Below are 18,037 nucleotides of genomic sequence, written 5' to 3'. Positions count from 1 at the left end.
ATAGGAGAACACCACTGAATGAAAAGTGAAAGCTGTTGGAATTTTCAACAATATGAGATGTGTCCATCTGGTATTGGCCCATGTTATTGTGGCTTATGGTATGTGATGTGTGATTGAAAATATCTTAGACATCATTCACCACAAACCATCTGCAATGGCACTTTTAAAAGTGTGAACGTGTTAGTAGGAATTATAGCCCTTTTTTTCCCACTCCCCACATTAGCTCATAACTTGAAAAATAACTATGTCAAGGTCTACTTTCACAACTGGGGATATGTAGGATACACGTTTTTCATATGTATCCCACAAATCAAACCCTGGGCTGTATGTAATCAACAATTAGATGGTGTGACCCTCTATAATCTCACCCACACTTTACCCTCTGTTTCTTGGGTGCGAGAAGACTTGAGATAGGATCATGAAGGCTCTCAGAAATGTTTTCTTTTTTTAAGCTTTCTAGCACCAACACAATACTATAAGGGCTAACGTCAGATAATGGGATACTTTATTCCAAACCAATGAAGGAAAGTTTTATATGCATTGATGATGGCAAGTTTTATATTTGGGGGCTGGAAGAAAGGCTTTGTGTGACAATATCTCAGAATCTACTGGAAGGGGAAAGTATAAGCTATCGGGGTAAAACCATGTGAAAAAAAATCTTATTTAATACAAACAGGCCGTTTCAGTTGTCTAGTTCAGTGCTTTCAATGTTGTCTGTGCATTACAATAGAATGAAAGTTTGTTAAAAAGTATCATATCAATTAGGTGCAGCAAACCACCATGGCTCACATTTACCTATGTAACAAACCCGTACATCCTGCACATATATCCTGGAACTTAAAATAATATTTTATATATATATATATCATTATTAATTCTATATATTATATATATATTAGTTATATATATGTGTGTGTGTGTGTGTGTGTGTGTGTGTGTGTGTCCCACCTGGGTTGGGCTAGAACCTAGGTATCAGTGTTTTTAAAAACTCCAACTTGATTCTCATGTGAAGCCAGGGCTTATAACCACTGAGCTAAATGTTAGATTTGTGAATATGTGATACATAAACTAAATAAAGCAACATCATTTTTCCTTAAAAGGTATGAACATTCTGTGTCCTCTCATCCTTGCAAAATTTTCTATAGTAATTAAAGACAACTCATTTTTGTAGCCCTGAGTCAACTCCCACCTAATTTCCAACAGTGCAAACTGAAAGTTTTAACTATTAATATGCTAAGTTTTAGCTCAGGAACCATTATCACCAGCTTTGTTACTAAAACAAATCCCTAACGATCTCTCTACCTCTAATTGTACTAACTTCCATACATTCTTCACATGGTAGATGGAATTTTTTGTAGCAACTTGGTCTCTGCTGGTAACATCTGAAAGGTAAGAGATCTGCATACCTTGAAATGTCAGCCGACGAGAGTTGGCAAAGTGACCTCATTAATTCATACACTAATGGTTACTGTGTATCTACTATGATTCAAGCATTTGTCCAGGTTCTGGGGATATGACACAAATGATGTTCCTGTGCTCATATAGCTAACATTTTGGAGGAAACAGAAAACAAAAATTTAAGTAAATGATTTCAGAAGTGATAAATGATATACAGAAAAATAAATCATGATTCATGATTAAAAAGGTATTTGGAATAGAACGAAGTGATGAAATGAATCACTCAAAATCTGGGAAGGAATTGGGCAGAGGGAGCTGAAGTAGGAATATTCTTAGCATGATCAAGGAACAGCTAGAAAGGTCAAGGTAGCAGGAGAAGAAGGACAGAAGAGAAAATGGAAAGAGAAGAATTTGGAGACACGGGTGGGAAGATGTTGCATAGGTCCTTGTGCGTCCTGGCGAGAAGTTCAGATTTTAGCCCATGTGTGATGAAAAATCTTGAATCATTTTACCAAATTTATAATAGGTTGTGATTTATGTTTATAAAATATAACTGGCTGGTGTTGGAAAACAGAGAATTTCAAGAGTGGAAGAAGGAGCTATTGTAGTAGCTTAAGCAAGAGATAATTTTATCTAAGACCTGACTGGTAGCAAAGAAAATGCTGGAAAGTGGGTTTAAAATTTATTATGTAATTTTTTGAAGATAGACCTCAGAAGACTTTCTGATGGGTCAGATATAAGGTGTTAAGTCAAAAGTGTAGGATAAACTGAAATACAAATATAAACTAAATTGGGATGTTGTGAGATAAAATGATATTTATGAAATGAAAGTGGATATTAGGTGAAGAAACAATCTAAATTATCTATCAGTTGTTGCTTTGGACAAAAAACTTTAGGATGGACAGAACACCAAGGGACCAGGAGATGTCCATTGTTACTGGAGAGTAAGAAATGAGGAAGAAACTGAACCTGAATGTATATACCATAGACTTAGGAAATACGTGTTCCTCCAATGCACAGAAGATTTACTTTTGCTGGCAACAATGGAGCCAGTCTACAGGGAGTTACTCATTAGCCGTGTTCCCAGATCAAGCATTTGTGTCATTATCAGACTGTGGCAGTCGCCTTTTTGAGGATAAAGGATCCTGATTCCACAGCCTATTTAGGGACACCAGTGAGCTACATCAAATCCCATATGTGTTAGCAGAGTTGAGGTGGAAGAAGCCAAAACAGCCAGCACAATGTGGTGCATAAACCTCAAAATCTCCTGTATTGTCTGCTTTAACCAGAGCCACAAACTACCTGAAAGCATCTATCGAGACTTTTCCGTCTCTAAGGGAAATATTCTTTGCAATTCTCTTTGCAACATGTTTGTTTTAGTGCTCATTGATTTTGCCTATTTTTAGATTGCATATAATTTATTTCTCTTTTTGTATCTGGCACATTCTTCTTTTCTTATTAGAGACTATGAAGATAAAGATAGATCCCAAATGCAATGACACGGAGGTAACTCAATTTATTCTGCTGGGACTGACTAGCCAGCCAGAGCTGCAGCCTATACTTTTTGTGGTATTTCTCCTGATTTACCTCATCACCCTGACCGGGAACTTTGGGATGATTTTCCTAATCAGATTCACTCCTCAGCTCCAAACCCCCATGTATTTTTTCCTTACTCATTTAGCATGTGTGGATATTTTTTACTCCACTAATGTCTCTCCGCAGATGCTTGTTAATTTCTTATCTGAGAAGAAGACCATTTCCTACGCTGGGTGTCTGGCCCAGTGTTTTGTCTTTGTGACTCTGCTCCTTACTGAGTATTACATGCTTGGTGCCATGGCCTATGACTGCTACATGGCAATCTGCAATCCCCTACATTACAGCAGCAAAATGTCCAGAGCAGTTTGCATCTGCCTGCTGACTTTCCCCTACTTCTGGGGTTCTATGGTGGGCACGATGCAAGTAATACTGACCTCTCACTTGTCCTTTTGTGGACCCAACACCATCAACCATTTCTACTGTGCTGACCCACCCCTCTTAATGTTGACATGTTCTGACACTTACATAAAACAAACTGCCTTGTTTGTGTCAGCAGGGATTAACCTCACAGTTTCCCTGCTCATCATTCTCATCTCCTACATTTTCATTTTCATCACCATTATGAGGATCCGTTCCAGTGAAGGGCAGTGCAAAGCCTTCTCCACCTGCGGCTCCCACCTGACAGCTGTCACTATGTTCTATGGGTCCCTATTCTGCATGTACCTGAGACCAGCAAATGAGCTGTCTGTTGAGCAAGGGAAAATGGTGGTGGTGGTTTGTATTTTTGTGAGTCCCATGCTGAACCCATTTATCTACAGCTTGAGAAACAAGGATGTGAAACAGGCCTTGAAAAGAGTGTTTATGAGAAACCTTGGTAAGACGAAGAAAAATTCAGTAACTACAGTTTCCCAATAAAAAATAAATGAGTCTCTAAAAAAATAAAAAAGTGACCTTCATTGGTTCTACCTAAATGCAATTCTCTGGAATAACAGTAATATATTTTTGGATATGCGTAGCTTAGGATCAAGTGCAAGTCTAATGGGAATAATGAATGTGAAAGTTGTTTGGAGGTGATGATTGATAGGAATCACCACAGCAGAAGTCAGCTGTTTCTGATTAAGCAGGGTCATATGTTTAGTCTTACTCAAGAACTTATTTCTACTTGATTAGTCAGCAGATAAATTTTTCCTTTCACTACCTTGGTCACCAATATTGGGCATCTCTGAGCTACTCTTATCAGCAAAGTGAAATTATTCACAACATGTTTTCTGAATAAGAAAATGATTTACATTCATATGATATATTGCACTTTCCTCTACTGAAAGACGATTATCTTCTCAAAAAAATCTTGCCATTTCAGATTTTTCTTACTATAGCTTTGGTCTATGTCTACTTAATTTGAAACTTAATTTGAGACGCAAAGAAGAAAACACATGAAGCTTTCAAATCTAGACTATATCGAAAAACCAAAGAAGCAAGAGCTGCATTTTCAAGGTTTTAGTCTAAAACTCAGGTCTTCTGTCATACTTTATGGCCTTTTATGTGATTCTCTACTATATAAGGGGGACCTGGCTACTAGTTTAATCCCAATATTTACAGTCACTATCATATTTATATTAAGAAGTTTCTGACGTCTGTATTTTGTTTTTAAAAATGTTAGAATAAGTCAGTAATCAGTGTGCTTAGTAAAATAAAATGTAATGACCCATACTGCTAGTTGGGCAAATGCTGACCATTATGTCAAAAGCAGATGTGAAATACTCTGGCCATACTTATTTATTTTTACTTTTTTTTATGTTCGGGGGCACCTGTGAAAGTTTGTTATATAGGTAAACTAGTGTCATGGAGGTTGTTGTATAGATTATTTCATCACCCAGGTATTAAGCTCAGTACTCAATAGTTATCTTTTCTATTAGAAGAACTCTATGAAATGTGACAGACGGTGTTGTAAACATGCTTTGTTAAAAGGAACCTATAAATTACATCATATGGGAACACATCTGGTCCATCAACTAATCGAGTGAGTTATTTTAACCTTATTTTTGAGGTCTAACAGCATAAAGCATCATTGCCTAGACTTAAGAGTTTGTTAATGAAAAAAACAGTGGGAAGGCAAGGAATGTAATTTTACTGAATAAACGTATTGTGGACTCTAGTCACTATTGTAGAGCAAGATTTCTCCTGGTAATTCACGACCCCACCCCTCTCACCAACATACACATACATACACAAGTACACACATACCACACACACACACACACACATACACATACACAGAGCTAACAAACACATGAGCCATTTCAGGCGAGAACAGTTCTTTCTAAAAACAGACACCTTGCTGGTAATGCAATAATTCTGAAAATGTGTCAAGATGAGTATATTGTGTAAAAAGCCCGTGAACAGAAAAAAATCAATCCATAATATGAGAAAATAAATGAAAGGCTTGGCATCAGAGAGACTGTTCTAATTCCAGGTCTATGTCAGTTTGACTAACTTTTCATCCTTTCATGGAAAAAAGATGAATATTCTATTACTATATGGTGAAATCACATTTGTTTTATGTAAAATTAAAGATTCAAAATACTAAAATTTTTTTGTTTATTAAAGTTTTTACTTTCCAAGAACACAGGACAACTTGCTTTAAAAGGACTAAACATTATTTGACAGATTACCCAACCAGATATAATAGAACTTTCAATTCCAACACTGACTTTTTAAAATTGAGGTTATCGAAAATGATTTTGTCTTCCATAGTCCTGTGCCTTCTATTGGAATTATGTTCTCAATTTAAAAACTCTTATTGATGGGCTACTATGAAGGCATGGAGATGTATACAAGTACATTTCATATCTCACAGAGCTCTCAGACTATGTTAGGAAACGTTACATTGTATTATTATTACTATTATTAGCTTTTGTTTCTGAGATTAAGAGCTGATTAGAGTTGTAATATCTACAGAATCACAGGAATATACATGTGTAGTTGTATACTTTGGGAATGACAGTGAAAATAATGTTTGTGCTGTGTCTTGATATATGAAGGTCCTTCAGGAAGAAGAATGGTGAGATGGGCAAAAGCATTGATTGAGCAATACATTGTGTATTTTTAATATGCAATGTCTGAAAGCAGAATAAAGACGGATAAAATTATAATATTGAGGTTCAATTTCTCATCAAAAATAATATGCTGTAACTGAAAGCAAAATTATTGCTTAGGCACTTTTAAGTGGCCACTTTTCCATTTAGATGATGAGTCTTTGAATGAAATCATCTACTAGGATCATACAAACTATATTTTATCCAATCCCCTCCATTTGGAAGCATTTATTGTTCACATGTCCATGATCACAATCTGCAAAGAAAACTTAGTCCTACTTAGAAGATATCTCAGTTAAAACTGCCAGTCAAATCAGCTGAAAACTTTGAACTTACCCAAATAAAATTGCATCTATTAGCAAAATAGACATGTATGGTTATTTGCCAAGGCATTAGAGAAAGAATGTGCATCTTGCCCTAGTTCTTGAAGGTTAAATCATTTCCACATGTAAAGATCAAACGACCTGACTCTTTACATACAAGAATTATGCAGAATACCTCTTTCCCAATCCCAGAAACTTCTGCTTCATAATAACTCTTAGCATTCTTATTCGGTGTTTTATTCTTATACTTATCCTGGAGTTTATTCTCATTATTCTTGCTACATATTCTTTCTCTAGGTTAAGAACACTGGACTTCAGTCCTTCTCTCATTATCTAGTTCTGGTATTTCTCTCTGGTTCACTAGGGAAACAGCATAGTTTCTAAGCCCTGTTTCAGTGTCTGGACATTTTCTGGCTCAGCTTATTCCTCATAACTTCTTCAGCAGTTCAACTGTCATCCAATCAAAGAGTCATCACACATGGAAGAATGTAGAATTGTTCCTTTGGCCACTCAGTCTTTTTCTGTCTCAGCAACTTTTATACTGGGTTTTATAGCTATGAACGGGGTGTTGAACTGTGATAGTTGGTTATTTTTGAGATTCAGGTTATGTAGAATAACTGGGATTTACATAGAGTGGCCATATTCTCCAGGAAGCTTGGAACAGTTAGTGCAACTCCACTATTGGGAAAAAGCCTCATGGCAGAATGAAATAGAGTTAGGGTAAACAGAAGTAGATTTGGTCATTTGTAAGTTTCCTTAGAACCCTGACATCCTATGGCTTGATGATTCTAAGTAGAGATATAAGAGGCTGTTTTAAACATTTTACTTAAAGAAGCTTTGACTTCCTTGTTTCTCAAACTATAGATGAGAGGATTCAACATGGGGATGACCACTGTGTAAAAGACAGACACCACTTAGTCTTGATCCATTGAGTAGCTGGAGCTGGGATGCAGATACATGAACAGGATTGTCCCAAAGAAGATAGTGGTCACCACCAAGTGGGAAGCACAGGTGGAGAAGGCCTTGTGCCTCCCTTCTGCAGAGTGAATCCTCAAGATGGCAGCAAGGATGTAGAGATAGGAAACAAGAATCAGTAGGAGACAACTCAATTCATTAAAACTGGCAAAGGCAAAAATGACAACCTCATTGACGTGTGCATCAGAACAAGAGAGTTTCAGGAGGGGTGGAATATCACAATAAAAATGGTTAATGATATTGGAGCAGCAGAATGACAGCTGGAAGGTGAAGCCAGTGTGAATGGAAGCATTTACAAAGCCTGAAAGATACGTGGCTAACACCAGGAGGGCACTGAGGTGGGGGAACATCAGGACTGTATAAAGCAGAGGCTTGCAGATGGCCACATAACGGTCATAGGCCATGACAGCCAACAGAAAACCCTCAATGCCAGCAAAGGAGCCAAAAAAGAAGAATTGAGTGGCACATTCATTAAATGAAATGACTGGGTTCTCCACCCAGAAATTTATCAGCATATTAGGGGCAATGACAGAAGAATAACAGAAGTCAACAAGGGACAAGTTACTGAGGAAAAAGTACATTGGAGTATGGAGATGTGAATCAATCTTGATTAATAGAATCATACCAAGATTTCCAACAACGGTGATCATATAGATGAGAAGAAACAACACAAAAAGAAGACACTGTAATTCTGGGTGATCCTTGAACCCCAGGAGAATAAATCCAGACACTGGTGTAAAGTTTTTCATATCTTAGTCTCAGAATAGATGACTCATTTGCCGGGATGAGAAACAAACCATGATAGATATGTTAGTCTGCCAATCTGCCTCACTATAGTAACAACTGTATCAGCTATGTGTATCTATGTGTAAGTATACATCTATATGAACCCCATAGCATAACGTGTTAATCCTCAAATATACACAATAAAATTTACTTAAGAGAGGAACAAATGAAATAAATTATACCCCAAAAACCTAGGATATTAAATAGTTCATTCTTGACTGTAAGTAAGATTACTTCTAAGATGTTCTGTGTTCATGACTACTCTTTATTTTCTGTGGAGGTAAAGAACAAAAGATCCCTTAAGTAAACTCAATTACCTATTTTATTTAAAATAGTGCGTGTGTGTGTGTGTGTGTGTGTGTGTGTGTCACAGAGAGAGAGAGAGGCTTTCATGATATCCTACTCTATTCTCCAACTTTTCTCTATTCCTCTTCTGATCCTACTGCCTTCATCACCTGTCATCCCATTCCCCTGCCATTCCCTTAGCAATTAAACATACGGACACAGTTATATATATGCTGTACTGAATTCTGCATTTCTTGTTTTCTGCATTTCTGCATTTCTTGTTAGCGCATTCTAATCAGGCCTTTCCCTCCATCACTCCCTGGAAATTGCTTTTGTTCAAGACATCATTGGTCTTGATTGCTAAATCCAATGGTGAATTATCAGGCCTCATTTTTCTAGATCTATCAATAACGTTAAACATAATTAATTACTTACCACTCTAAAAGGCTTCTTTCTCTACTCTTCCAGAACATTAAGCTCTCTGTTTTTCTTCCTACTACATGGCTTGCTCCTTCTGTCTCCGTTCCTTGTTCCTCCTCTTCTCCCTCTTTGTGTTGGAGTGTCTCAGAGCTTCCTCCTTTTCTATTACCACTCTACCCAGGTGCTCTTATTGTCTGGTGGTTTTAAATATTGTCTATGTACTTGTACCTTCTGAGCCATATCTCTAGTCTTGTCCTCTTTTCCAAACTCCAGGCTTATAATTTAACTACTTACATCTCCATATGGCTATCAAATGGCAACTTAACATGACCAAAACTGAATTCCTCATATCCTCCTCTAATTTGCTCCAAACATAGCACTCCATCTCAAGTCAACGACAGCTCCATGCTTTCACTTGCACAGGGGAAATTAAATAAATAGACAAAAATGTTGGATAAATGATATTTTCTCCTTGTCACATGCTGGATAGCCAATCAATCAGATTATTCAATTGGGTTTTCCTTTAAAAGATCTGTATCCTAAGCCAGCTACCTCTGCCATGTTCATTGTCACTAAATACCAAGCCGTCTTTTACTTACATTATTGTGATAGTCTTTTAAACTGATTCTCCTATCTCTAAAACAGCTAAAATTCTATAACCTCTTTAAAAAATTGCAGCCATTCTTTAAGTCTCTTATTTTTACATAAATATATATGTACACACATATGATCAATCACATTATATATGTAATAAATGTATAAGGTGACGTAAAAGCTATCATATTTTCTCTGATATGTATGATCCTCTGAGTGTATGGGTATGTTATGTTATATATGTTTTATACATATATGTATGTTTTATATATACATATATAACACACATATATATATGAGGGAAGCAATTTGTTTAGTTTTTGTAACTGTTTTCCCACCATGTGTACATAATTTAGACTCATATTTAGAAAAATATACATGGAGTGGCTTACATTCCATTTATTACAAAACAGCATGGGATACATCATCCCTCATGAACATATGGATTTGCAACAAACTTAATCAGGATAGAATTAGCCTTGTATTAAACATAAATTTGAACTAAGGAATATTAACTTGTTCGATGTCATAGAGCAAGTGCAACTAAAATTCAAGAAAGAGGCTGAAAATTGTTATCAGTTTATCAATTTATGCATTTAATGGCATAAAAGTATTCACTTTAAGGTTCTTCCCAGAGAATTAAATATCTCTTTGGGTTTTGCTCTTTTTATATGCAAAATTAATTAAATTTTCATATTTTTACACCACACACATTTGTGTATATATACATGTATAAGTACATTCCTGTATGTATGTGTACATATATGTTGAATATTCTATGAAATTATTTGTTTCTAGTGATTCTAAACCCCCCTCTTTTAAAACAATTTATGTTCACAGTTTAGTTGACAACATTAAATTTAGTATTTCAAACATACTTAATTTAAGATGTTTAATCTTAATTTCTTAAATTTTTTTTAAGTCCTCTTGAAACTTTCTACATTGGAACAAGTTGTGATAAATTACATGATCTTACCTTCTGTCCTTAAGTAATATTCACTGAAAGTAGTGGTTCTTACTAATTTACTTTTGTTTTGTAGGAATACAGGTTTTCTGTTTCCCACAGTCAGATTTATGGCTTTGAAAAACTGTGCAAGTGACATAGAGGAATCAACTATGGCAGAATTCAGCAGCACATTTTATCCTTTAATTCAACGAAGGATAAAATGCACTGCTTTTGAATCCAAGACCCAAGATCACGTCTTATTAAGACTGTGATCATTCTCTGGAGATTTAGTCTCTGTTAAACACTAAAAAGTCTAAAGTCAAAAATATGCCAAGCCATAATTAAAAAGTGAATTCATTTTTCACTGAGGTAATTGAACTACATTTTCTCCAGTGCATCATTTATACCTCAGAGAGTATCTTAGGAATTTAGAGAAGAACAAAAACTATCTCATGATCCAGAGGCGCCATTGAGCACAGCATTGAATTAAACCTACAGGATTGATCAGACCCTGTCTCCAACCCTCAGAATTCCACTTAAAATACAATCCTTATTCTTTTCTACTAGAATATGGCTTTCGTTTCATTAACTTTTTTATTCACTCAACAAATATTAATAAGTTAGTTTCATGAAGCCGACACCACCTTTGGTACTGGTAAAATAGCCAAGAAAATTAATCTTGCCCATTCCCTCTTGCATCTTACCATCTGGCATTGGTGGGAGACAACCATTACAAAGTAATTTGAAAAACTGTACTCTAAAACTTAAAGTATAATAATAATAAAATTTAAAAAAAAAAAAAGCACAAAACCTCTTTATGAGCTACTAGGCCTTATGTGATCTGCCTCCCTTTCTCAGTATCTTCCCGATTGCTGTTCTTTACCTCCTTCAGTTTTCTCTCTCTGGTCCACATATATTTGTCTCCTTGCAATTCTTTTAATAAACCAAAGAGGATCTTGCCTTGGAGCCTTTGTGTTTAATGCATGTGTACACAGAAAGCTCTTCCACAAACACTCAGATGGTATCATCCCGATCCAGGCATTGCTCAGATGTTTTTCAACAGAGAGCTCTTTTCTCACTCCACCACTCTCTATTTTATTACCCACTTCATTTTTCTTCAAAATGCCATTTATGTTTATGTGAAATGCACACACACATTCACACATACATAATACGTTTGACAGAGACAATACAATCTCCCTCACTTAAATATAAGTTTATTGAGATAAGAAACTTTGTTTTCTTACCTGTTATATCTCCAGTATAAGTTACGTGCAAGTTACTCAACAAATATTTAATGGATTATGAGTAAAGATACAAAAGTTGCCAATATTCTTGCTCCAGCACAAACTAAAGAAGTATAATAGTAGGTTGGTACAAAAATATTACGGTTTTTGCTATTTTTTTAAGTATTGCAAAAAACTGCAATTACTTTTGCACCAACCTAATAGAAAATACAATCTGTGACTTAATATTGAGATAATTTTAACTCCAAAGACATAAGTATGATTTGCAGGTATAGTCTCTTCTAGTAGTACAAAAGGTGGGATTATTTTACATATGTCTGAGTATCATAACTAAGAAGAAAAAATTAATTTCTTAATCCTTTAATGTATCCAAAGTCCCTACATGCCAGGTTGTTAATTAAATACATGAATCTGGAACTTGGGTGAGAGGTCAAGGCTAGAGATGCAGGTTTTGGAATCATGGCACAGTTCTTAGGTCACCCAAGAATTAAGTGCAGGTGGAGAACCAAATGTCAAAACTATGACTTTTGCTCCAAGATGTAAAGGTCAGCATGAGATGGAGGAAAAACAATAAATGCCAACTGGGAATAAGTAGGAGTGAAAGAAGGAAACACAGAAGAGTGAGGTGACATAGAAACCTATATAGGGTTATATCAGGGCAGGTGGAGGATTTAATTGTGACAAATCCTGATATATCAAGTAAAAGTGAGACAGAGAAGCGATCTTCGGATAAAGTAGTGTTGAGGTGTCATGTGTCCTCGACAAGATTGGGCTCAATGTACAGATGTTACAGAAATATGACTGGAACATGTTATAGTGTAAATAAGATATGAGGAAGTCGGGCAATGAGTAGAGGTAGTTCTTTTGGAAAGATTAGTTATAGAGGGGAGTAGAGATGAATTAATAAGTTGGCGACTGGATGGGACTTACTGTCAAGGACACTGTGAAGAAGGGTGACACTATCAACATGGCACAGGTATACATATGTAACAAACCTGCACTTTGTGCACACGTACCCTAGAACTTAAACTATAATTTAAAAAAAGAAGGGTGACACTAGAAAATATTTGTATACAAATGAGGATATTATTATAGAGTTTGAGATACTAATGCTTGGGGAGAGTAGAGATATAATTTCAGAAGTAAAGGCCATGGAAAACTCAAACACATGAACTAGCTGGTCTTAGGTAGAAGCAGAGATACTTTATCCATAATGACATGAAGGGAGAAAGAGTGTATTTATAAAGATGTAGAGGTGGTGAGGATGATCATATCTTCTTTTTTTTTTTCAGGGTGAAGTATGAGGAAAGTTCAGTAACACAGAGTAAAGTGATGATTAATTCTCTCTGACTGTATTAAGCAGTTTAAATGGGGGACACATAGAAGAAACAATTAAATCTAACTAAGTGGGAATTTAGACAGATGAGCAGAATGGAGAGAGGGTGGAACCATAGAGTTGAGCATAACTAATAGTGTGTCATTATGTGATAGACCACGAAATCTCAGCTGGGCAATGAGTGAAATGTGGACATAAGACAGTGGTGAATAATGATAAAGTACAACTGTCCTTAGAGTAGTGATTTAAGACAAAAGTTAAGGGATAAATATGATAACAGATGAACCAGAATAAAAGTAAATATGAAGGAGAATGAAAGTTCTGATACGGTTTGGGATGGGTTTGAGAGAAACCTTAGTTAACAATTGAAAGTGGAAGTTATTGGGATATGACATGAGAGGACTCTTCCAGGTGGTTAGGAAGAAATAGTTCTTCCTTTGTGGTCTCTAATGAATATTTTACTTATTTATTTATTTATTTTTTAATTTATTTGAGACGGAGTCTCACTTTGTTACCCAGGCTGGAGTGCAGTGGCACAATCTCGGCTCACTGCAACCTCTGCCTCCCAGGTTCAAGCTATTCTCCTGCCTCAGCCCCCTGAGTAGCTGGGACTACAGGCACCTGCCACCATGCGCAGCTAATTTTTGTATTTTTAGCAGAGACGGGGTTTCACCATATTGGCCAGGCTGGTCTCGAACTCCCGACCTTGTGATCCACCCACGTCAGCCTCCCAAAGTGCTGGGATTACAGGCGTGAGCCACCACACCAGGCCTCTAATGAATTTTTTAAGAATGAGGTGGTCTCAGTCGGAACACTGAAAACACTGGTGTCTCCCTCTTGGTCTACAGTGGATGGCGGAATAGAAAGAAATTAGAACTAGACATTTATCTAATTCCAAATCATTACACAGACTTCCTTCAACATGTCATCTCATCACAGAAGGCTGTTGTCTCATTGCTCCAACATTGAGAGTTTCCTCCTCACTATGATAAGCAATACAGATATAATTTTCTTTGATAAGTGTTTATTGAAAATTATGTGAACCTTTAGGAAGAGCAGAGATAAAATGTTAAAGTACATTGATTACTACCAACAAAATATTCAGTTTAATTCGGAAGTCAGTAAAATATTCCCCCATTATTGTTGTGGTTCCCACAATATCATAATACCTGATAAGACTTATTCATATATCTGATTTGGTACCTCTTGACATACTTGCAAGTAGAGTAGTGTTATTATTTATTATGAATGCTGTGGCACACTACCCAGATTTGCCTCTCAGGTTGAAGTATTCATTTCCCCAGCTTCCAGGCATATAGGCAACTGACAGCTGATAGCTGACCTACACTCCAGGAATTTCCCCTGCTGAAGGGAATTACCTTGTCCAAGATAATATTACCCCTTCCCAGTGGGTGACCATATCCAAAAATTGGCTATCGTGGAGGTACAAATACTTGTTCCTTTTTCCTTAATTTGGGACATCTCTGAAGGACATCTCTGCAGAACGCCATGTAAGAGTGGCTCAGTCTTCGTCGCAATTCAACTCCTTCTGTCCAGTCCTGCTCCCCTCACTATATATTGTTTGTGAGAACACTCTGATAAACTTTCTGCATAAAAATATCTGTCTGCCTCAGTCTGTTTGCCCAGATCCCAAAGACACCAATGTTTGTGTAATAAAACTCAGACTGAGATAAGCTTAATATTTAAACTAAAACTTAAGCCCAGATTAGACAATTCCAAGTGTTTTGATACTTTTTCCAGTCCCAACCTTCATCTAGTGTATTGATGCATCAAAGGGACCCGTGTGTGTGTGTATATATATGAGATACTAGGATATTAAAAAGTATACTTCATTTTAAATTATCTACTTTAACGCAGAGAAACAGCTTAAACAATCAGAGAATACAGTTAACATGAAAATGTATCTTCTTCTACATAACAAATGATGGGTAACATGGCTCTACAAGATGTGTTTCCGTAAGATCTTCTTTAGGGCCTTTTTTACATCCTTATTTTTTAAACTATAGATGAGGGGATTTAGCATAGGGATTATTACTGTATAAAAGACAGAGACAACCTTATCTTGTTCCATTGAGTAGCTAGATGTAGGGCGCAAGTACATGAAGAGGATTGTTCCAAAGAATATGGTGACAGCCATGAGGTGAGAGGCACAGGTGGAGAAGGCTTTGTGCTTGCCCTCTAACGAAGGCATCTTCAAGATGGCAATGAAGATACACAGGTAGGAAATGAGGACAATCATAACACAGCTGATGACATTAAAACTTGAGAAAGCCATGATCACAATGCCATTGACGTGGGTATCAGAGCAAGAGAGTTTGAGCAGTGGTGGGGTGTCACAGTAGAAATGGTTGATCCTATTAGAACCCCAAAAGGACAATCTAAAAGTCATCCCTGTATGTATGGCTGCATTTCCAAAACCTGCTAAGAAGGAGGCAGCTATTAGCAAAAAGCAAATTCTCCCAGACATGAGAACTGGGTAGAGCAGGGGGTTCCAAATGGCTGCATAGAGGTCATATGCCATCATGGCCAACAGGAAGCACTCAGTCCCCAGGAAGGAGCCAAAGAAGTAGAACTGGGCAGCACATCCATGAAAAGAAATGGCCTTATTCTCAGCCATGAGGTTCACCAGCATCTTGGGAGTGACCAAAGAAGAGTAAGAGGCATCTACAAAAGAAAGGCTACTGAGAAAGAAATACATGGGGGTGTGGAGACAGAGATCAATCTTAATCAATACAATCATCCCCAAATTGCCCACCATGGTTGCCATATAGATTAACAGAAACAATGCAAAGAGGACCCCTTGTAGATCTGGATTGTCGGAAAGTCCTAAGAGGAGAAATTCTGTCACTTCTGTTTGATTTCTGCCTTGAACCTCTTTCATAAGTCTCATCATTTGAGCTGCAATAAGAAAGAAGATGCAAAGTGGAATTTAGTCAGATGAATACATGATGGAGCTATATTTTTAGTGAAACATAAATTCTAACAGAAGAGCAAAAAGTGAAAAGCATAGTAAAAGGTATGTTGGATTTGATGCCAAATCAAAAGACTTGTACCTTAGTACTAGTTGTGCTGTCTACTAATGACTGAAGCAAGTGATTTAGTATGTATTAACTATGGTCATTCCTAGAGTTAACTCTTTATTGAATCATTAAAATAACTTATTCTTAAGATGTGACTGTCATAATTACTTGTGATAAATAAATTAATTTATATACTGACATACCCTCCAGACACAACTTCTGGAGAAGGATGATAGAATGAATTCAGGCCACTTACAATTCCTCCTCAGTACTAATAGAATGAATAAAAATAGTGAAAGTTAACAAAATTAATCCATAGTGCTGGACAAGAAAAATAGTTGGGCTGGGCTTGGTGGCTCACAACTGTAATCCCAGTACTTTGAGAGGCCAAGGCAAGGCAGATCACTTGAGCTCAAGAGTTCAAGACCAGCCTGGGAAATGTGGCAAAATCTCCTCTCTGCAATATTAAAAAAAAAAAAAAAATAGCTATGTGTGGTGGCTCATCCCTGTGGTCTCAGCTACTCAGGAGGCTGAGGTGGGAGGATTGCTTGACCCCAGGAGTTCAAGGCTGCACTGAGCTGGGTTTGCGCCACTGCACCACTCCAGCCTGTGCAGTAGGTGAGACCGTGTCAAAAAAAAAAAGAAAAAGAAAGAAAGAAAGAAAGAAGGAGAGAGAGGGAAGGAAGGAAGGAAAGAAAGAAAGAAAGAAAAAAAGAGAAAGAAAGAAAGAAAGAAAGAAAGGAAGAGAAAGAAAGAAGGAAGGAAGGAAGGAGAGAGAGGGAAGGAAGGAAGGAAAGAAAGAAAAAGAAAGAAAGAAAAAAAGAGAAAGAAAGAAAGAGAAAGAAAGAAGGAAGGAAGGAAAGAAAGAGAAAAGAAAGATAAGAAAGAAAAACAGCAGAAACTCTTGGGGTAGAGGAAGAATTTAAAAATGTCTGGCCAAAGAAGAAAATAGAGAATATTCCCACACAGCCAGTACAGTTCGAACCCCACTCTGATTTCCCATAATAAACATCTACAGAGAACAGAATAGGGTCAGTTAAACAGTAATTTTCCATAATTCACTCCAATATTTAGAGAATCAGATTGTAAGAATCAGTAGGCATCCCTGATTAAAATGGCAGAAGTAGCCAAGCCAGTGAAAATCTCTAATACTCACATTCACAAGTTCTCAAGAGAACCAGAAAACATCAGAAGTAGCACATGCAATTTTTCAGCCACCATACTGAATCAAGGGAATAATTTAACACCAAGTAATCAAAATGGAAATAAGAGTCACCCTTTGCAAGGTGTAATGAAGACAAACATAGGATAAGAAAAGTAAAAGAAATAAAAAAGAAAATTCAGAAGAGACGCCCAGACTAGATCTTCCAAATCAAAATGTAAATACCACCAGCGGAATTCTTCTCCAATTTAACTCAAATCCTCCACCCCTTCCATGATCTCAGATTATTAAACAAAAGTTTAAACTTACTAGGCTAACTGTCAAAATATAGCTCAGAATGTAAGACAGAGTTATATCCTTTTCTACTCACAGAAAAAAGTTATTTGATACTGTTTAAATTAAAACATGGGGTCGACCGGGCACGGTGGCTCACGCCTGTAATCCCAGCACTTTGGGAGGCCGAGGTGGGTGGATCACGAGGTCAGGAGATCGAGACCATCCTGGCTAACACGGTGAAACCCCGTCTCTACTAAAAATACAAAAAATTAGCCGGGCGTGGTGGCGGGCGCCTGTAGTCCCAGCTACTCAGGAGGCTGAGGCAGAATGGCCTGAATCAGGGAGGCGGAGCTTGCAGTGAGCCGAGATTGCACCACTGCCCTCCAGCCTGGGCAACAGAGCAAGACTCTGTCTCAAAAAAAAAAACAAAAAAAACAAAAAGACAAAAAAAACATGGGATCAAAGTGACCCAGTACCCTTGCCAGCATTGAAGATAAAGAACTTTCTGAAAACAGTGAAGGAAACAGTGGGCAGCAACTGGTTCTATTATCACAGACAGTGTCATACACAGAAGCAGCTATTTATGCTGGGCTCTACCTAATTGTCATTGAGATAGG

At 37.0% G+C, this 18,037-nt stretch overlaps 3 protein-coding genes across 3 annotated transcripts; 1 reads left to right on the top strand and 2 right to left on the bottom strand.

Annotated features, from left to right (window-relative positions):
• The first annotated feature begins 2,865 nt into the window (after nucleotides 1-2,865).
• On the top strand, nucleotides 2,866-3,849 carry LOC129008598 (olfactory receptor 5M5-like). Its single transcript, XM_054440992.2, has one exon. It carries the CDS (start codon nucleotides 2,866-2,868, stop codon nucleotides 3,847-3,849), a length of 984 nt encoding a protein of 327 aa, XP_054296967.2.
• Nucleotides 3,850-7,266: 3,417 nt separating this feature from the next.
• On the bottom strand, nucleotides 7,267-8,076 carry LOC129007449 (olfactory receptor 5AP2-like). Its single transcript, XM_054438362.2, has one exon. It carries the CDS (start codon nucleotides 8,074-8,076, stop codon nucleotides 7,267-7,269), a length of 810 nt encoding a protein of 269 aa, XP_054294337.2.
• Nucleotides 8,077-14,901: 6,825 nt separating this feature from the next.
• LOC129007448 (olfactory receptor 5AP2) lies at nucleotides 14,902-15,855 on the bottom strand. The gene has a single exon (XM_054438361.1). It carries the CDS (start codon nucleotides 15,853-15,855, stop codon nucleotides 14,902-14,904), a length of 954 nt encoding a protein of 317 aa, XP_054294336.1.
• Nucleotides 15,856-18,037: the final 2,182 nt, after the last annotated feature.

The sequence above is a fragment of the Pongo pygmaeus genome, chromosome 9 (genome assembly GCF_028885625.2).
Source record: "Pongo pygmaeus isolate AG05252 chromosome 9, NHGRI_mPonPyg2-v2.0_pri, whole genome shotgun sequence".
NCBI classification, from domain to species: domain Eukaryota; kingdom Metazoa; phylum Chordata; class Mammalia; order Primates; family Hominidae; genus Pongo; species Pongo pygmaeus.
Note: the sequence above shows the minus strand (reverse complement) of the source record. Positions and strands in the feature narration are given on the sequence as shown.